General features: G+C 38.6%; 1 protein-coding gene across 12 annotated transcripts in view; it reads left to right on the top strand.

The window, feature by feature from the left end:
• chl1a (cell adhesion molecule L1-like a) overlaps positions 1-21,028 on the top strand; it is a 133,546-nt gene that overhangs the window by 55,152 nt on the left and 57,366 nt on the right. For 10 of the 12 annotated variants that reach the window (XM_021322008.2, XM_021322005.2, XM_036136440.1 and 7 more), the window contains exons 1-8: positions 5,553-5,677; positions 13,305-13,469; positions 13,924-14,032; positions 14,143-14,330; positions 14,410-14,532; positions 19,827-19,997; positions 20,195-20,233; positions 20,403-20,508. In XM_021322008.2, coding sequence (XP_021177683.2) covers positions 13,388-13,469; positions 13,924-14,032; positions 14,143-14,330; positions 14,410-14,532; positions 19,827-19,997; positions 20,195-20,233; positions 20,403-20,508 — 818 coding nt within the window. In that variant the 5' untranslated portion in view covers positions 5,553-5,677; positions 13,305-13,387. Of the gene's footprint in view, positions 1-5,384; positions 5,468-5,552; positions 5,678-13,304; positions 13,470-13,923; positions 14,033-14,142; positions 14,331-14,409; positions 14,533-19,826; positions 19,998-20,194; positions 20,234-20,402; positions 20,509-21,028 lie in introns of those variants that run through there. The other 2 variants (XM_036136430.1, XM_036136428.1) reach the window with 2 other exon arrangements.

Below are 21,028 nucleotides of genomic sequence, written 5' to 3'. Positions count from 1 at the left end.
TAGAGAGAAAACAGCAGTTTGACTGAATGTTTAGTGCTGTTTATGAAACCCAGTGGTTAATGGCAGGAGACATCTACCAATACTGGATAAAACATTAGGATAACATATTCTTTTTTCACTTCAAAGTTTCAGTGGAACTCAATTATTGTGCAAGAAAATGTTTTCTGAGAATAAAATACCTTGAAAAAAATCCTTCACCTCTGTGAAGGATTTTTTTGTTTTATTTTATCACTTGACAATCTACAAAGGTGTCTGTTGTGTTTCCCACTATAACAAAAAATAAATGAAAACTTTTGAAAGGTGTGTAACAAGTTTTTGAGGAGTTCTTCCTTTTCCTGAGAAAACACTCAAGCAGGCTGCAGCAAGCACATAATTGCAAAGGGATCAAATAATATGGCAGCAAATGGAGCCAGTGTTGTTTGAGGCTTTATTAAAGAAACTGGTGTGCATGCAATTTTGGTAAAAGTAGCTCTTTATCATCTCCAGCTTTTGCTAACTTTGTTAATAAAAGAGAATACTCCGATACAGATGCCTACAATGGGACCAAAAAATATAGAATTTGTTGGCCAATTTTACAAACTCTATCTAAATACCACTTTAGACCTTCAAGATGATCCCTTAAACTAATTAGAAGCTTAGCTTGGACCAGACTGCAGTGTTTCTCTCCCGTTTGCTTCTCTGCTGATGAACAATATGTCAGAGTTTCGGAAAGAGTGACGGGGTCGTCGTCTGATAGTTCCAGTGATTGTTGGGAGGAAGCTGTGTGTGACTTCTTGTCTCAGGGTTGTCCGTGCTGTCGGCCGTGGAGAGCCGACTTTGCTCCTGAATAACCCTCTTTGTCACGCCACAACTGAAAGGGACGTATTTCAATGGTAATTTACTTTGTTTTTGTGTTCATAAGTGGACTTTGATTCTTTTAGTTACAGAAACAATTTTTTTCACATTTACAGTAAAAGAAAAAAATCATTTTCCTTTAATGGATATTTGCACAAAAACCAAACAAACAAAAACCAAAGACAGAAGGAACAGTAGCAGATGAAATGCGTACGACTGAAATACCAAACCTTTGACTCAGGAATCTGCGGTTGTCATAGCATGCTATGCATTTGCGTGCAAGGCCAACTCCTGTTTTGGAGGCAGCTCTCCACATGTCACTCAACTAATCACAGTGTTCCAGCACAGGAAGCATTTAAACCCAGACTGAGTGAACGTTGATGAGCCGCACAGACAAACCTAAACACACCTTAAGCACACTGTAAAAAGCATTCATTCTAAACAATAAAGGAATGATTCTGCATTGAAGTTGGAGGCAATAGAAAATCTTTGTGCTTGTTAAATTTGGTGGCCAGAGGAGATTGGGAAGATCAGGGTTAAAGAGGAAAAAAAGTGATGAGTATAACGTAGAATGAACATGAGGACAACCTAAAAACGAGCACTTGTCATATTTTAAATGCTAATAGGCCTATAGTGTATGTGTTTGTTTCTTTTTCTTGAAGTGTGTTTGTGTTGTGAAATAGGAGCCATTTGCATTTGCTCCGAACCTGCCCTCCCTGCAAACAATGTGAATGTGCTGTGCTACTGTTTCTTTTGATTATACTGGAAGCACAGGTTTGAAAAGCTTGGGTCTGATGTGTCAGAGAGTTGCTTGGATGAATTCCAGGAGGGCTAGGTGAGCATTTCTTCTCGAGAGCTTAGAGAGCTGAAATACAAAAAAGCTGCATGTTAGGGCACTGACTGTTTTGGAAGAGGCGTGGTTTTAAGGGAAGCCTTGCTTCACGCAGATAAGTACTTATGATATGTCACTGATACTGGCGTAACAGTTTCTAAACATAGTTTTCCAATGAAACCTCACTTCTCTCCAGATTCTTGGTTAAATTCTTGGAAAAAATTAGAAAAGCAAAGGATTTTAAACAGTGGCCACAGACAGATGAAAACCCCAATCTATGAGAAACTGAAATGTGTCAGCTTTCCCCCTGACCATCTGTGATAGTAGATTAACATGTCAAACAATGAAAAACAGATTCCTCCCACCCCATGCTTTAAACGCATCAAGACCAAAGAATAGAAAAAGAAATACAATAAATAGACGAGGCAAAACTGGCACATTTCCCAAAGAACACATTGCTGATCTTTAAGACTTTTGGAAAGAAATTCTGCCGACTGATGAGACTAAAGGGGAACCTAATGTATACCTAATGTAAAACTAACACTGCATTTCAAAAACAGAGCATTACATGGACAGTCAGACATGGTGGAGGTAGTTCAATTCAGTTTTATTTATATAGCTCCAAGTCACAACACATGTCCTCTCAAAGCACTTCCACAAAGTCCATTGAATCAAAACATACAGGCAGACTGGTCAAAATCTTTTCTATGTATTGAAACCCAGCAGAGTTGTTGACGTGCTGCATTCACTCCTCTGTGTAGCCACGGTGAACAGTCATCTGTATTGTTTTGTATGCCTAATACAGGCAGTTATGCTAAAAATATAGCTATAGATACTTGAAATAAAAGCAAAGACATCATCAAAAGTCTGACTCACCAGTTTGATATGGATGGAATGTAGATTAACTATCCCAGCTTCATAGTATACATTTTTATTGACTGACAAGCGAGATATACGATTTCCATTTTGATTTTAGAAACAAAACTCGTGGTCTGGAAAAAACACCGTACATTGGTGTTATTATATTTTTGAAACAAATAAAGGTTTGCGTCTGTTCTCTTGTAGAATTCTTCTAGGTTGCGGTATAATTAATTAGGAAGTTGTGGAAGTCACAAAGGCTGGGTCAGAAATATCACACAACGAAAGTATCGTGGAAGCGCAACTCTTTCTTGTAGTTGGAATTCAAAAATCATGTTCCTCTCATTTGTTGTACTCAGTTGGAGATTTTTTTATCATTATGTTAGAGTTTCCATGTCATCAGTTTGCCGAGTCGCTTGTATTAAAAACAAATAACATTTTAATAATATATCTTAAGACACACTGCCTTGTAAAGTTATTAGTTTGTTTTAAACAAATATCAATCTGAAAAATATGGTGTGCATTTGACAGACATTTTTGCTCCTTTTCTTTTTTGTATGGAACAGCTCAAGCATATTCAGCTTAGATGGAGAGTGTCTGTGAACAGCAGCTTTCAAGTCTTGCCACAGATTCTCTACTGGATTAAGGTCTGGACTTTGACTAGACCATGAATATGCTTTAATCTAAAGTATTCTATTGTAGCTCTGGCTGTATGTTCAGAATTGTCGCCCCGCTGGAAGATAAGCAGCGGCCCGAGTATCAAGTCTTTTTTGTAAGCCTATACTCTGGCCATACTCCTTTCATTTGAAAAAAGTGGATTGAACTTTTTTAAGAGATGTTCAAAACTTAGGATACTATTTCGTAAAGTTATCCTGCTGTTTTTAATATCAGACTGGATTTTTATTTCAATGCATCAAGACAAAGTGGACGGATTACAATACACACCAAACTTTTTAAAATTTTTTTTAAAGCTGTTTGGAAAACTATGTGCCATTTAGCTTCCTCTTCACAAATATACGCAATCCTGTGTTAGTCTATCATATGAAATCACAATGAAATACAGAAAAAGTTTGTTATGTAAAGTGACCAAATACGAAAACATCAAAGAGTAATAAATATTTTTCCAAGGCATTGCAATTAGGCTGGTTTAATTTTTTTAAATAGGCTGGAGCTAAACAGCCCATTAGGAAACCCCCCATTTATTTGCATGTAGAACAGGAAACTCGATGTACTCCAGATGTTACAATACATCATGCCTTGTGATGTTTTCAATAAAGCAACAATCAATTAAAGGCAGTGCCCTAAGGAAACTGCGTCATGGCGGGGTCCTTGGCAGTCGAAGGAATGCGCTCTTTTGGCACGCATGGCCTCAGTCAACCGTCAGTACAGTCAGACGATTTGTACTGAAACTGTAATTTCAATTACAATGCACATTTTAGTTGACAATAAAGATTGATTAACTGATTGATTGATCAACCTTATGTTTTTCATAGTGTAACTGTCTTTTCTTGTAGTTAATGTGCTTCTGCTTCTGAGACTAAGCTTTACCGTTTTTTTTTCTTCCAGCGTTTAAAGAGACCATGCTTCGTTAGACATGAACTAGGCCTGTTTGACGCGGTGAAAAGGGCATGAAATGAAGTGTGTAACTATGTCCAGACTTTCCTTCCGCCAGTAACAGGAAATTTAATCTGAGTTGTAGACAAGGCTGGATATGTTGCTCACCTAGGATGGCTGTGTTTAATGTGCAACAGGCCGGATCATGCAGCATTTTTTACCATGGGAGCCCTTGCATGGGGATACTTAGGACATAATTTATCTAATTAAGGTTAGATAAATAGCTTTCTTTTGAAATTACTCACCAATCTTACAGTTCTCACATTAGTCATTTTTCACCGGCATGCTGGAACAGATGAGTCAGTATAAGACTGCCAATGAAATTTTGCAAGCACATCTTTGACTATAGACACTGCATTAAAAAAAAAAAAAATAGGCCTTCATTTTGAAGGGAACTGCTGCCACATTAGCAGGCGTGTGTGTGTCCTACAGTTTGCTTTTGCTTAAAAGAACGACTGATACAGAATGGAGAGCTTTTAACTGTATGCAATTCTAAGTAAGGGCTGCAGTGCGCTCTTCAGCAATATTGTAAAGGATCGTTTGGTATGCAATGAGGCAGTTATTTGTAGTTTTCTTGAATATACACGGGTGCATGGTGGGTGCCATTGGTAGCACTATTGCCTTGGGCAAATCCATGCTCCAGTGCTTAGAATATACTATTTATAGCTTTTTACTAAAATATAGATATCATCGGAGACCTGTACGTATAGCCGGATATATAAATTCTTTGAATAGCTGGAAAACAGATGCTGATGATAATGAAAAGTTTCCAAAGATATGAAGCCACCCTTGACTGTAACAACTTAAATCAAAATTGAAAGAAGATGCAAGAACTTGATTTGTTTCAGTAGCAATTCTGTCTTTCTTGGACTTGCTCTTTCAAGTCCCCATCTGTTGATACACTGCATAGAAATGACAAAACAAGAAAGGTGTCGGCCTCAGAAAGTGGATGGCTCCGCTTCCTCGTCAGTGGAACTGAGACTTGTTGCATTAGAATCACTTGGAAAGAGCTGAGTTGAAAGGGCCCTACATGTTTTGTGGGGCCAGCATACAAAGACCTAGGAAAAATAGATGAGAACCGGTGAGAAAGAGAGAGTGTAAGACATGCCTGTACTTCCTCCCCACCCATGTTTTAAATGCCCTTCGAGCATCCCCCTGCTGTGCAGCCGTTGTCCCGGTCATTATCGCGGGATTTGAAAGCTTCTCTGCCAAGTGAGAGGCTTTGGCAACATATGTCACTTCAGCGAGTCTCCTGTCGCTTCTTTAGCGGCTCGAGTGGAGCGGCGGGGAGTGAGGCGTGTCTGAGCAGCAGGAGAGGAGCAGCGTGAGGTGAATGAGGAAGGATGTGTCAGAGATGTTTGTTCAAACACAGAGAGAGAGAGAGGGAGAGAGAGAGAGAGAGAGAGATAGAGAGAGAGAGAGGGAGGGAGTGAAAGAGTTGTTTGAGTGATCTACTGATTGTGTTTTTACTCTTATATGGACGTCTGGTGCGTTTGCCTCAGGCCCTTACTGAAGGTGGAAGATGTAAACTCAAAAACTGTGAGTATCGGTTAATTTGAGAAAACTGACTTTTCTGTGGGGGAAAAAAAAGCTTCCTCTCCAAATTAAAGCAGATTAACACATATGACTATCACTGCCTGAATTTAAAGTGTATGCTCAAGTTTCCTCTTTGGGCAACTGAGATTTTCGTTTATTATAGGAGGGAAGAAAGTAGGTGTGGGGGGGTCAAGGATTGCATACAGCATGTGTTTGCCTGGATTAGCCGTGTAGTAGTGACACTCTTCTTGCCTTTGCCCGACTAATGGCTTAGGTAATACAATCCCTGTGGATTTGTGACTGTGATCTGCCATGTGTTCTGGTAATAGATCCCTTGGCTCCAAAAACAAATGCTTTGTTATGTGTTTACATAGGCAAGCCACACCGCTCTGTGCTCCAAGGATTTATTCTTTTGAAATTAATGGTGTTGGATTTGTTTGGCTTAATATTGAAGAGGCTGGTTTTCAGGGCTCCGCGTGCTTTCAAAGCCTGGTAATTTGCCTTGTCCACAATGTTCCTTGGGTGTGCAACAGTAGAGCAGAAATCCTGATAAAAGAACACACTTCTCGTGTCATTTGAGGACTGCCGGCTTCCCACCTGGCAAGGCCTTTTCAGATGCTGCCGGCCTGATGTAGTCTGCCTGATTTGATCTAAATCTAAACTCGCTGCCTTGAACGTTTCTCTCATACCTGTGCGGTAGAGCTTCAGATGATTTCAGTGGCAAAGCAGTCGGTTGTGAGGGTGGGAAGTTGCTATAAAATTCTAAATCTTTTAGTTGTATATTTAAACTTAGACAAAATTAATTTGTACATCCTAAACAGTGTTTAGCATACATATTAGAGACTAGCGTGGTAGCCACCGCTAGTGTCGCTAAAACCTGTTATTAGCCTTAAGGCTGTAGACCCCTATCTTAACTCTGAGATTTCGAGAAGGCATGGCAAGTTAATTTGTATAGCACATGTAAGTAACAAGATAATTCCAAGAGTTGTACATGCACAGAACTAATTGAAGAGAACATACAGAGGAAAGCACATTGCAGTGGAATAGTGGCAGCCGGTCTCCAAATCCAGGATGTTCCATGACACCGGAGGTTGAAGGTTCAAAAGAAAAGAAAGAACAGAGCAACTTCTCTGCACTCTGTTCCGTCTTCCTGACACCTGCTTTAAGTTCTCCCTCACTCTCTTACATCCTGAATGAACCACAGACATTTCACAAAATGCTGTAGAAAATGCAGTTTCCTTTTCAACACCTTCTTACATTTCTTTGCTTCCTCTGACTTGATATAAACACCTCACTGACAATGAAAAAAGCTAACGTAGAAATTGTTTTTTTTTATTTTACCGCATGCAGAAAACACTTTTTTTGTGGTGTGATTACTGATCAGAAAAGATAGGATTTTTTAGCTTTTGGTCTCCTGTCCAGGCCGATCTGGTAGATAATCGTCCGATTCTGATCACCAGCTGATTTTTTATACATAAATAAATATGTACATTACAACAGAACCTCTCTTCTGCATTTAACCCATCCATTAGGTTAGGGAACAGTGAAGAGCTTTTACAAAGCCCAATGAGCAATCAGCGGCTAAGGGTCTTGCTCAGGGACCCATAGTGGTAGTCTCTGGGGTTTGAACAGGGTTCTTGCAGCCGTCTAGAATGTAAGCACGCTGCTCTAACCGCTAGGACACTACTCCCCTCTTTCTTTTAATATGCTTTCTCGATGCATATACAGGCCAGAAACACTTTAAAACACTAAAGCCAATTTTTTTTTGCATTTTTAAAATTTTATCATTCATGGCAAGGTTGTCCAAATTACAGTTCATGAAACAATTCAGGAATGATACAGATGTGCCTGCCAGCACAGGGGGTGAAAATGGACAGTTTTACTGTTATTATATATATATCCTTAATTAAAAATGTTATGTGCAAAATAAATTATTAGTGCGTTTTTACCACATTTTTGATTTTAAGTGCATTTTATTGTGTAGCAGCCCAAGGGGCCCTCCTGAAAGACACTGCAGTGTTTTGAGGCTTGTGGGATCGTTGTTCACCATTTGTCAGTTTAACTCGTTGTTCCTTTCCTTACGTTTCTATTGGTGTAGAGGTGCTGGAGGGGCGCCATTACATTAGATAATTCTGCAGCATGGGTTAAATATGAGTTCTATTTAATGAGCTCCACTGTTCTGTGTAGAAATAAAATACGATTCCTTCTAGCAGTTCCACCTTTTGTAGCCGATAAAGCGCATGTTAAGCTGAAGTGTCCTGACTCAGTCTCACCCACATAGTTACATTGATGACAAAAGTGGGATCTCCCCACTAAAAACATCAACTTATAGAAGCTTCAAAACCTGCTTGGTAGTTGGTGCCGGCGTGGCATGGCTTCAGCGCCTCCAAATCATGGAAGGACTACTCTGGCTGATCTTTGCAATCGTCTGCAAAGGTTTCGGTGCGCCCTGAAGGATGGGAGGACTAGTCCGGCTAGTGCCAGTGCCAACTACTGCCAGTAGTTGTCTGCAGGCATGGAACATTGTCTTCTGCCTGCACCTTGTTGCTGTGATGCATAGGCAGCAGTCGACTTGCCCCACTACAACGGGATGACTCCACTTGAATCATTCCCCCCCAGATTCAGCTGCCAGCAATGCATGAAGAAACCTCCACCTAGCTGGCACTCACGTGAGAAAGCAAGGCTCTAAACAAGACAGCCGAGACCAGCCCAGCCCAGTGCACTGTAGAGGTGATGATCTTTACTAATGAGAGCCCGGAGCAGTGGGCCAGCCAGCGAAGCCTAAACGGAGACACCTACATGGCTATCCTCACTTTCCGACGGAAGCCCAAGATGAGCTAGCTCTCCATGCTTTCCTTCATAGGCTCGCACCAGTGCAGCTGCATTAGCACGTCTGTTTTGCAGGCCCAAAACCCTTGATAAGGCTCTCTGTGTTGCTCAACAGGTAGAGATGTTGCTTTCAACCTTATTGTACCAGCTCAGAGCCCCCACTCTTTAACTGGACATCTGAGGGGCTGATTGTGAAGTAGAAGAGGACGAGACAGAGAAGGTCTTCTAGATCCTGATGTCCATGGCCGCTGCATCAATAGTTGCGGCGCCATGGACGCTCCCCGCATCAGTCACAGGTGGAGGGGTCCTAAAAGGGGATGAACACTCCTGTCATTACCTCCCCTTCAGGGTTGATGTACATTAGTTGGCTGCCTCGGACACACCTGAGGAGCTGTGCCGTCCCCTTGAAAGTCGAGCCTGCTGTGCCTTGATGTTGTCCAAAAGATCCAGTAACTTGGGCAAGCTGTTCACTAAGCTTGGCTAATTAAAATAAGCATGTTCAAAGAAAGACTAAATCAAATCCTATTCTTTTTGCTAATAATATGGGAACTGAGACAAAAAAATAAGGAGATTTGATGTCTTTCTTTAGAAATGTCAAAATTGCCAGACTGTTTTTTTTTTATGCTTCAGATCTACAATGATTTAAAGATCCCTACTTTGTTCATTTGATATTTAGTTGGTTGTTGAGCAGGTTAAAATACAAGAGATCACATTGAAATTAGTAAAGGGTTTTTAATTTAAAAAAAGTTGGTCACTTGCTATTTCATTCAACACTGAGAACATTTTGCATTAACATCCAAAAGAAAATATTGCCAATTTGAATGTTCATTTGCAGATAATTACAAACAATCAAAATAACAAAAACGTGGCACTTTCAGCCAGCAAATAACAAAAAGAAAACAAGTTCATATTCATTTTAACCATGATAAAAAAAATCTAATTTATGGAGAGTTTAGAAATCAATGTGTGGTGGAATAACTTTCAATCACAGCTTTCAGATTCTGCCTCTTTGGATGTTCTCGTCAAATCTTTCACATTGCTGTTGGGTTCAGATGGTCACCTTATGCTTTGGGATGAAATTCAACAGACACTAGAATTGAATATGTTACACATTCACAAGTTTTGCAAGGGGTTCCCTAATTTTTCCTGAGCCATAAATTGTTCAGAAGAATCAACCAAGAGGGAACAATATAATATTGTTGTACAATAAAGAGAAATGCTGAACCAGATTAGTTAAATTCGCAGATAATCCCAAAGTCCCCAAAGCAAATAATGCCCAATCTCTTTATTTGTTTCAATTGATACTAAATTTAAGAAGCTTAATCCCGGATCTTGTCCAAAACTGTTGTGTCGTCCGGAGAGCGGCGAGTAGTTCTCAGCCATCCTGCAGCGTTATACTGTATGACTGCTGGAGGTCCCTGCCTTTACTCTCCTGATAGGGGGATTAGCTGCAGGGTGAACCCATTTGGCTCAGGCATCCCTGCCGCCACAGTCTCAGCACTGTGAGAACTAAGCTGTGAAACACTGACCGACTTAGTCCAATTTATAGAGTGCCATCTTGGATCTAGTGATTGTAGCAGACAACAGCTTAGCCTTTATGCCATTTGGGTTTACAGTAAGCATGGCATGGGATGCCACCAGCCAGCTTTACAGTTCAAATAATTATCTCATGGCAAGTTATCTCCTTTGATTTGTATGAACAATGACCTGGGTGTCTTCCATTGTGTTGTTGTGCACATTGAAATTTATCCAGTATTTATTCTAATAAGTGCAAAGAAATAAGCATCCGTTTACACAACAAAATACTAAATGTTTTACAGATTAAGATATTGTGAGTGCATCAGCAAGAAGCTTAACCTAGAATTTATATTCAAATTAAGGATGTGTTTCAAATAGTATTATTTGTAAAGTTAAATGGGAAAAGAAAACAAAGGTTACTGTCTGCACAATTAAGAACTTGTACTCTTCCTCCAGTGGTGGAAGTGGTCAGATTCAAAGAGGTTCCTGAAGATCTACGCTTGTGTGTGTTCAGTGAACTTAATGTTGTTGAGGATGACTTAAATTTTTTATTTCACCCTCCTTTGTAATGTGACTTAAGAAATACTTTGTTTGAAACAATTTAACAGAGAAATCCTGATTTGTTTTGGGTGACTGAAGCGGGTATGTTTTGGTGGCTGTTTAATGAAGAGACTTTTGTTTCAGCAAAGTTTGTCGAAAATGCCAGGGAACAGAGACAGAGAGTTTTTTCATTCTCCATAATGCATGTTTATTATGTCACTTAGTTTTTGTAAATGTTTGCCTTGTAATGTGATTCTTGTTTGGTGTTTCTTTCTGTGTAGTAGTTGTATAGTGTCTTAGAAGTGTATACTGGCTGGGGGCCATGTGATGGTGCATGACGCTGGAATAATTCAACTGAAATCAAATTATGTAGGTCTTTTCTCATGTGTTTCTCAGTGTAGGACTATTGTCCTCCAATTAAAAAAAAACTTTAATGATGGAAAAAGATAGATGTGTCGGCTTTAGTTGGCATTTTTAAGAGGCCAAGTAGCAAAAACCTAAGATGTAAGTTTTTTTTACTTTTTACCATCTTTCATGGAAATGCAATGTGTTTTTATGCTATTTCCACACTGAACTGAGTGCGTCTCTTCTTTTAAGGATGTTTTACATTATGATTTCAGGTATAGCGTTAATGTCAAAATTCAAATGTTTCAAAACCACCTTCTGAACCTTTAATCCAATTTTCTAAAAGGACTTTTTGGTCATTTGTCTATTTGAGTTTTTCCCAAGCAACCATGTTGTTTAGATGGTTGGACCCAAATTAAGCAGTTAATAGGTAAGAGACGGGGTACATAGGTCTCTGTTGCACATACCATCAAGTATTTTCATTTCAAATTGGTTTCATGAAGATCAGACAAGGTTTTATGTTTTTTTTGTGAACCACAAACTAGCTGTAATTAGTTTATGCATGATTACATGCAATTGACCGACATGTGATCTTGGCAGGTATAGTTTATGTGTTATGTTAGTTATAATGGATGGCCATGGCCACCATACTCACTGGCCTCGAACATGTTTAAAATAAAAACATGAATATATGAACCTGTGTATTATTGAGTCTCTAGTATTGATGACAATAACAGGACATTTACATATGGCACTATAGGACCAGTTTGTATGTACCCCATTTATTACAATAATATATTAGGGGGTCCCCGCTCCATCTCGCCATCAGTTTGGGGGTCCTTGGCCTGGAAAACGTTGAAGACCCATGGTGTAAACCATTCCAATTCAGGTCTCACAATGTATACTAATTGAATTTTTATTCTTGTTTAATTTCAAAGTTGTTATAATACAAAATACAGATAAATAAGTTGGATATTGTCATGGTATGTGAAAACAAACTCATTGGAAATATTATTATTACTGATGACAAACCAAACTGAAAACCTCACATCAAATATGTTCAAAACAAACTATCAAAAATAATTTCTGTATTGCACGAAGCCAAACATGTACATTTACCTTTCTTAGTTACTGTGCAGAGATTTGGGGAAACAATTACAAAACCACGATCGATTCATTAATCATTGGTCAACAAAAAGAGAAATAAGAATAATAAATAAGGCTGGGTACCTAGAACCAACTAATCCGCTATTTATACCATATCATAATTATAAAATACACAGATATAGTCAGTATACAAACAACACTAGTTATGTTCAAAATAAAAAATAACTAGCACCCAGAACACTTTCAAAAAATGCTTAAGAAAAGAGAAGTAGCTCATGAGTTTAGGGTTTTAAATCAATATCAAACAATCATCATCAGAACAGGGAAACTCTCTGCATTTCTGTGTGGGTTGAAGCTTTGAAATTGTTTTTTTTACTTGATATTAGTTATGTTATATTAGTTATTTTATCGGTAGTACTACTGTTACTTGTATTTAAATATAATGTATCATATAGTATTTGTAAAAATGTAAATAATTTTGGAAAAAAAAATGTATAAGTTGTTGCACATTATTAAGACATTTCTTCAAGTAACCAGTAACAGATCAGTGTGAAAGTGTGTTTGTAAAGGATGGGTCACTCTAAGTTAATACTTTTCTCCACCATTTTTGCTTCTTTTTTTTCTTCTTCTGCTTCTATTTTTTAGCATTCCGTATATATGTTGTTACTTATTAAAAAAGAAGACAAAAAACAATAACATGCACCCCTTTTGTCTTTGGAAAAATAAAATAGAGGTTTTATAATTTTTTGATTAATGTGAGTCATCCAATGTAGGTGTGGTAAGCTTAAATGTCTTAGATTCATGACCAGGGATCAATAAATTCACGCTTCTTACATTTTTTGAAACAACCCTTTACTTTTTAGCATTAATAGGAAGCTACAAAGTATATGCCAGCTTTAACGTATCTAATTTTTAATTGGCTTACCCGACAAGCAGCTTTTATTTGTTGACTTTGTCCACCCAGCACTTTGGGAACATAGGAACTACTGCCTTTCTTACTTCAGAAATAAGAGTATTAAACACAAAGACAACAATATCTATGGTGTGAACAAGGTTTAAAACTGAAAGCACTCACCTGATCTCCAGAATGCATGACGACAACTTAGATCTACTGTACTTCACCAGACAAGGTCTCATGCGGACAGCAACAGTACAGCGTTTCATCAGACACATTTGATAAGATCGCATCGGACTCCAAGAAAACAAGTGTTTCAACCTGATCTCTGAACATATCCTGACTCTTTTCATTGTTGAACATGAGGTCTCTGCTTTCTCATTCATACCCTTGCAGGTGCGCTGTGCCTTCCGAATTTCAAGTGACAACTGGAGATCCACACATTTTTCCTGATTTTTTTCCTTAACCATTTGGGTGTGATGAGGTGGGCAGGCGGCCCGCTGCTAGTTCTGCTTTGGGCCTTTACGTCGAGGACCACAGGTCTCCATATTCCTTTAGAAGGTAGGACTTTACCAACGCTGACTGAATTTCTATTTAGTAACATTTAGGCTGTTATGTCATATTGACTTACGACCCTTCATAGAATGGAAGATATCAACAAAATGGCATTTCTTTATGTCATGAGACATCTGTTTATCCTTGAGCAGGAATGTTAACTGCTTTTAAAACTCTTAGCAAACAATGGAAAGCTCGAGGTAAATTGTTTATGTGGCAAAGGTTGAAGGCTTGTTTAAACGGAGGAATGCATGGCAATCAAGCTTTCATGTGCTATTTCAGGTCAGTGTCTATTTAAGGCAGCTGTTTGCTCAGATTATACAGGGTTGTTCACACATGGAGCCGAGTGAAACAGCTGAAAACAAACAAAAAACAGATAAGCTCCACAATTGTGTGGGTTATATTTGAGTTGTAACCACTTCTCTGATTTAACAATTCTCTTTGTGTTCTTATATTTAAGTGGAGCAGCCTCCAACTATAATAGACCATACTGTCGGTCCCATCATTGCACTTCCTCTTGACAATACACTCACTGTCAGATGTGAAGCCAGGGGTAACCCACCACCAGAGTAAGTCATGGCAGCCTGCACAGATAAGATAAATCAGATGCCTATTAGCTGAAAAAAAAAAAAAAGCATTGTTCACTGATAAAGGCTTGGTACATATTTTACTCCCACAGATACAGATGGGTAAAGGATGGCCAGGAGCTAAACCTGCCAAACATCTCGACCGTCAAAACAGAAAACAGAAATGGGACGTTCATGTTTCACAACAAGCACTTTGCCCAGTTCAGGGGAAAATACAGATGCTTGGCTTTCAACAAACTGGGAACCGCCATGACGAAGGAGATCGAAATCATAGTTCCCAGTAAGTAACGGTCACATCAGATTATTGACAGATACTCCTAATCATCATGAAATCAATGGATGTTTTTTGTTTTCATCAGCTTCACCCAAGTTCCCAAAGGAAGTATTGGATACGATTGTCGTTAAGGAGGGAGAGCCAATTACTCTGAACTGTAACCCACCTGATGGTGTGGCCCCACGTCAGCTCTATTGGATGACTGTTGGTAAGCCATCATGTAACTGTTTATTATCTATAAGTTTCCTAGCTTATTAGAAAAAATAGATAAATAGATGAATTCAAATCTTTTAAAGTTTTGTTTTAGTTTTGCTTCTGCTGCAAAATTGGTATAGGATGAACAGCAAAAATATTCATTCGCCTAAAATCTTTTTCCTGTCTTATTTTACAACCACAAACCTTGATGTTTGTTATTGCAATTTTAAATTGTTAGACCAACTGCAAGTACTGTATAATTTGAAAGTGAAAAGAAAATCTGAGCAGCGTGTTGTACATTAGCATTGAGGATTTTATGAAGTTTGCTGAGGCATCACATGTTCCTGTGTTACTTTAGGGTTTGAAGTTGTAAATTATTAAGACTTTCCACCCTGTAGGACAGTACAGTCTAAAGAAATGCAAGTTTGTGCATCTGCAGTGGTTTCATATTTGTTGAAAACAAGGAGTATAGACGGTGGGGTTGTCACAATACTAAACTTTCAAACTCAATATTGAGTTTAAAAAAGAAAAATGTATCAATAACATTTTCAATGCTACTGATACATTTAGTAAAGGCATAGGGTTACTTCTACTTAAGAGCAATATGAAAATATTTCAACTTCTTAAAGGAGACATATCATGCTTTTCAGTTCTTCCTTTTCACATTGAAATCATTTAGTTGTGGTCTATATAAAGTGGAACTGCAATGTTATGATCTAAATTCCTCAATAATTTACTCTCATGTTCCGCCTTTTTACTTCTGTTCTGAGGTGCCTCTGAGAAAAACTCATTTTGGTGATGTCTCTTTAAATTTAAAGGGGGGACGTTCACACGTTCACAGTCCGCCACCCTCCTGGTTGCAGAGCGTTCTACTCCATCCCAGTCAGCCATTTTTGTAGTATGCTGGGGGATAGTGTAATGAACAACAGATGACTTATCCACTTGTAGCTTCAGCATCCTTCAGCTTGAACTACAAATTTGCTGTGAGAAATAAAAAAGGTGGTTTCACGAGACTGGTAGCTGAAGGTTCATGACCTTGTTTAGCAGCTCCGCAGCAAATACTGTGATATATAGGTTTGCAAACTGTAATAGAAAACAGAGGGAACTAAATGGCTTGAAAAATAGGACCCAAAAAGAATATAAACATAATGCAATACCTGTAGAGACTACATTTAACTTTTATGCACTTCTAGAGACTCACAACAAAATGTATTTAAGGGCTAGAATAAGTGGATTTTGCATGATGTATCCCCTTTAAGTTACTGAAACCAATAAGTAGGCTACGATTCAGCCTTTGTTTGGAAAAATAAGGTTCAAAGTGTCACTTTCCTGGTTGGGAAGTAGTAAAGATAACACTTAGTATACAGTATAAATGTTAAAGGAGTGGAGTAAAACGCCCTGCGACCTGGAGCGGGACGGGGTGGGAACTGCCTTATTCAGACTTAAAGATACTGCACTAAAATTAGTTGCTCTCAGATTCTCCTCAGAAGTGGGGCGATAAATTAATTAATTAAGAAATTCAGACCAATGCATTGCAGTTCAACTTTATATAGACCGCAACTAAATAATTTCATTATGTCCCCTTTAATACCCACTGGTACCTACCTTGGATCCAGTAATTTTATTTTATTATGATTTCTATTCTTAAGTGTGCCATTATGTTGATGTTGATACAAATAAATAGTTTCAAAACAAACATGGATCTGCTGTACAAAACATAGTTTTGCTGTGTAAACAGGGATCTGGTCCTTGCATATGTATTGAGCAACAGCTTCTTGTCGTTCTGGCAATTTTGAATATTTTCTTTTAGTGATCAATTACAGAAGCAGGGTAGGTTGCTACATGTTTCTGTCTGTTTGCCTCGTAGGGAAAGTACCTCTGAACAATGCTTTTTTTATTTACCTTATCAGGTTTCTTTTTTTTCAGGATTTCCTTGTCATGTTAGCAGAGTTTAAAAACTTCCAGCAACAGCTGTTTTGGTCAGGTTGTGCTTCAGAGAGGGGAGGTGCTGTGTGACTCTTGATATTGCAACAAAACATTGTCACAACAGTATTGTGACAATTTGGAAAATGTGACTAGATGAGTTTGTATCGACTTTAATGCAAATTAGTATATTTAAATAATTTGTTTTATGGTATTGATTGTATCACATGCCGTATATTTTGACAACCTTAATAAAAGGTTAGCTTAGCTGCAGATGCACTTTAGGGATGTTCTAAAATTGAAAGTGACACAGTCTGAGGAGCTCAAGGACGAAGTTTGCCTTTTCAAAACAGAGAATAACGAAATCTGGACAGTTGGACTTAAATGGACGTAATTGATTTGTGACCATGCAATCAGTTTCAGCCATAAAATCAGAACCAGAATTCATTCTCACCACTTTAAGGTTGGGTGGCAGACTGGATCAGTGGTCAGCACTGTTGCCTTGGGTTCAGACCTCAGCAGGAGCTTTTCTGCGGGAAGTTTGGATGTTCTCGTTGGGCACGCACGGGTTCACTCTCGATACAACAGCTTTCTCCCACCGTCGAAAAGCATACGTTAGATTATATCATGGTCTGGGTGACTACTCAATTCTGACTGGCTGCAGGGAGTCCATTAAAAAGTGTTACAGGACACCTATAAAAAAGTTCTGGTCAAATAGCCAGATTGTTCTAATTTATTGCGCTGGCTCAAATGTTAGTTGGTCACGGCAAGACAGCCCCATAAATTTGCTTCACTAAGATTTTAATTTACAAATCAGAATATGTGTGGCAGGTTAGTTTCATCCAATGACAGACCTTTATTAACATGTTCTTACATTTGAATCAGTTGTGATGAGTTTATTTACAGGCTAAAACTTTTAAAGTGTGAAAAGACAAGCTGTACCATACTATAAGCTACAAATATTCTAAACTGCATAGTTGTATTCATAGACAAGTGTGCAAGGAAAAAGTAAATGTCAGACAACAGTGCACTAAGATGAAGGACGGTTGTGTCTTTTCTTGTGTATTTGTAAGGCACATGTGCCATTCTTCCAGGCAAGATTTGCATGTATATCCCTTTCAAATCCAATGCAAAACATATGTACTTTTACCTTTCAAGTATGTGTGTATATATATATATATATATATATATATATATATATATATATATATATATATATATATATATATATAATTTATTTTTTTGGTATATAATACAATATATAACCCCACCCCCCTTATTTGTTTTTTGTTTAAAAATAAAACAAATAAGTAAACATAGGATAGGTTATTAACGTCTACAAACTTCTTTTCTTCAGTCACTGTACATAGACAGTTCCAATGACTTGTAACCTCACACCTGTTCAGCTCCGCATGCTTATTTTCTGCGGTACAGAAAATTTGTAATGTTGGTCATCATAGCCGAACACTTCAATGTTAGTCTCATCAGACAGCAGGACGCGTTTTTATAAAAATGAAGGTCGCTGTCCCTGAGAACATTTGCAAACTATAGTCTGGTTTTTAACGTGGCCTTCGGAGTAATGGCTTCTTCCTTGCTGAGTGCACTTTCAGCCCAGATTTCCTTTCAATGTGGAAGATTTCACTCTCTTAAACAGCATGGTGGCTGGACATCTCCATACTGTTTATACTTACATACAATTGTTTAAAGGGATGAACTTGGAACCTCCATGAACTGGAAACTGCACCTAAGAATGAGCAAAAACTTTGGAAATCTTCCCCTCTTGGTAGATTGTCTTCCTGATATTTTGGCTGAATATGTTGTCTGATAAGGTTTGATTTTTCCAGGATGCAAGACGATGGAATGCAGTGCCTAATCGGGATTTACTATAAATAAGCTTACAAAACAATGACGGCATCAGATGGGCTTTTAGGTTATGTAAACCCCTGACTTTGAAGAAAGTCATTAAAACTTTGCTTTCTCTTTTTCTTCTGACATTCAGCAAATTGAATTAATTTAGGAAAAGTTCATGCTGATTTAATGTCAGACATTAAGAAAAAAAAGGTTATGGGTCATTTACAGTGGATCCAAACATCTAGTTTAAGCTGCTTATAACCTGATAAATTTGCACATCCACAGCCCAGCCGTCTGGACGTAAGGATTGTGATACTGATGGTAGATGCAGCTGTCTTGTGCAGAGGAAGGTAAAAGAGATGGAGCGATTAAGCAGTGCAGCAGATGTCTATCAGAGACTTACAGATACTGATAAAAAAAGGAACTTAGGGCTCATAACGTAGCAGCAATTATAGAGATATGCAAGGAATGTATTTGCTCTCTCCTGCTCTGTGCACTCAGGTTTTCAGGTGCACAAAAGGAATGAAGACTAGAATTCAAATCTCGGCATGTTTCACTTCTGTTCACACCTGGCTTATCACTTCACAAGCTTGATGCGGTTAACTCCTGAAGTGTAATAATCTAAGACAGGCCATTGTTAAGGGATTTATTTCCTTCTGAACGCCACATCCAGCGTTTTGAAATGAACACACCATCCCAAATGACTCCTTCGCAGACTCGAAGGATGCAGAGTAGTGGCTGCATTTAAGTTGAAGTGGCGTTAAAACTTCCTACTTGAGACACAGAGGTTCATCTCCAATCAGGACCGATTCCCCACCACCTTCAAGAAATAAAAATGCGTTACTGTGTGAAAGGTAACCTCAGTCTTGTCTGAAGTGGGCCTGCAATGGGAATGGGTGGGGGGGGGCTTTCTGTTGAACATCTCAAAGGTTCTCAGCTGCCACCAAAAAAACCAGACAAATGTCTGAAAGAAAGCCACAAGAGTGCTTTGAAGTGCTCAGGAGGAGAGGCTTACTGAAACACTGAATGAAAACACTCATTTTAGATTCAGTTGAAGTGTTGCTATGCCTTGGCACCTATATGCACCCAGGGACACTGATGGCAGTAAATACTCTGAACATGATAAAAGCATTTGTGTGTTGAAGGAATTGCTGTTTCCTTAGATAATCACAACACATATTCATGATGTGCATCTGACTGAACTTTTGTCCTTTGTCTTGCAAAGGTAAATCTGAATGAGGTTTCTTTATTCAGACTGATAAACCCACTGGTGGCTGATTGCTATATTTTTAAGTAGGGGGCTGTTAGACCTAAAAGAAATATGAATTTGCTTGCACAGAGCATGATTAGATGAATAATTGCTTAAGGGTGTTTCCATTTCCTGGGTCACATATCATACTCCTCTGTTTTCCACATGCTCATTAGACTCCATGAATCATTTTCATATGCAAAACAAACAAATAAATAAATAAATCTGAAAGGAAACGTTTTTGATATTGATGTCTCTATTGATTCAAATATGTTGGCTCCTAGATCTGCAGCACATTGAGCAGGACGAGAGGGTCTCCATGGGAACCAATGGCAACCTGTACTTCTCATACGCCTTACCAAAAGACAGTCGCAAGGATTACAGCTGCTTCGCCGCCTTCACCAAGATACGCATTATTGTCCATAAAACCCCCATGTCCGTCAAGGTGGAGAGATGTAGGTGTAACCAACATGTACAACACCAGCACTCTTTAAACTTATGATTTACATGTTTCTATTTTTCTGCTTATTGACAATGTTTTGTCATGTTTCTGCTCAAGAAAGTGTTTAAACATTCCCAATATGACAAATGCATATTAGTAAAGAAAAAGCACCTCTGTCCCTATCGCTCTCATGTTTTTTTTGTTTTTCAGTGAATCCGGAGAACAACTCTTCTGAAAGTGACCATAGCAGTAAGTGTTAGTCACACACCGTCACTATCTAAACAGCAAATGTGTTTTGCCCCAAAGTACTCACCACTAACAGATCATGAGGTTGTTTGTGGGATTTTAAGGGTTGCGGGTACAATTTTACACACAAATGAGGATGATTGTTGCTGTTTTTTGTCAAATGCATCCATAGCTCTCCCATTTCGAGAACCCAGCCTACTGCTGCCCTCTGGAGTCCAGACAACGGAGGTGTTGCTGAAAGGACAGGATCTGCAACTTGAGTGTATACCAGGAGGATAGTAAGTGCAATTTAACTGTATCATTCTTTCGAGTCACATCAAAAACTGTCACTGCATGTGACAAGTGTTGGGGGGGGGGGGGGGGGGGGGGGGATTATTCTGAAAACAGTTGTCTTTTACAAGATTTCTCATATTTTTACACAAACCTTGTTATAATCGGAGGTAGCAAGGTTGGCTTTATTATGGATGAAATGTTTTACCCGGGTAGTTATACTGTTTAACTGGTATGCCACTCATAGCTTGCCAACAGGAGCTTTTACCGTAATAAGAGTGAGGGGTTGGCACTGCTTGAGGTTTGTGACCAGAAATAGTGCTCCGTACAGGCGGGTAAAACTCCAGTCCCTCAGCATTGGATCTTAATAAGAAGATTTATTGCCTTAGGGATGTTTAACAGAATATTTTAGCAGTTTCAAACCTTTAACTTTTTTTTAGACCTTACTATACCTCAAGGCTGGTATAAATTTATTAGCACATATAGTCTATTTTTTTTTGCATTTTCCAACTTGTTGCTCTTTTCATG

The sequence above is a fragment of the Fundulus heteroclitus genome, chromosome 1, assembly GCF_011125445.2.
Source record: "Fundulus heteroclitus isolate FHET01 chromosome 1, MU-UCD_Fhet_4.1, whole genome shotgun sequence".
Lineage (NCBI taxonomy): Eukaryota > Metazoa > Chordata > Actinopteri > Cyprinodontiformes > Fundulidae > Fundulus > Fundulus heteroclitus.
This window is presented reverse-complemented; position numbering and strand designations above follow the sequence as displayed.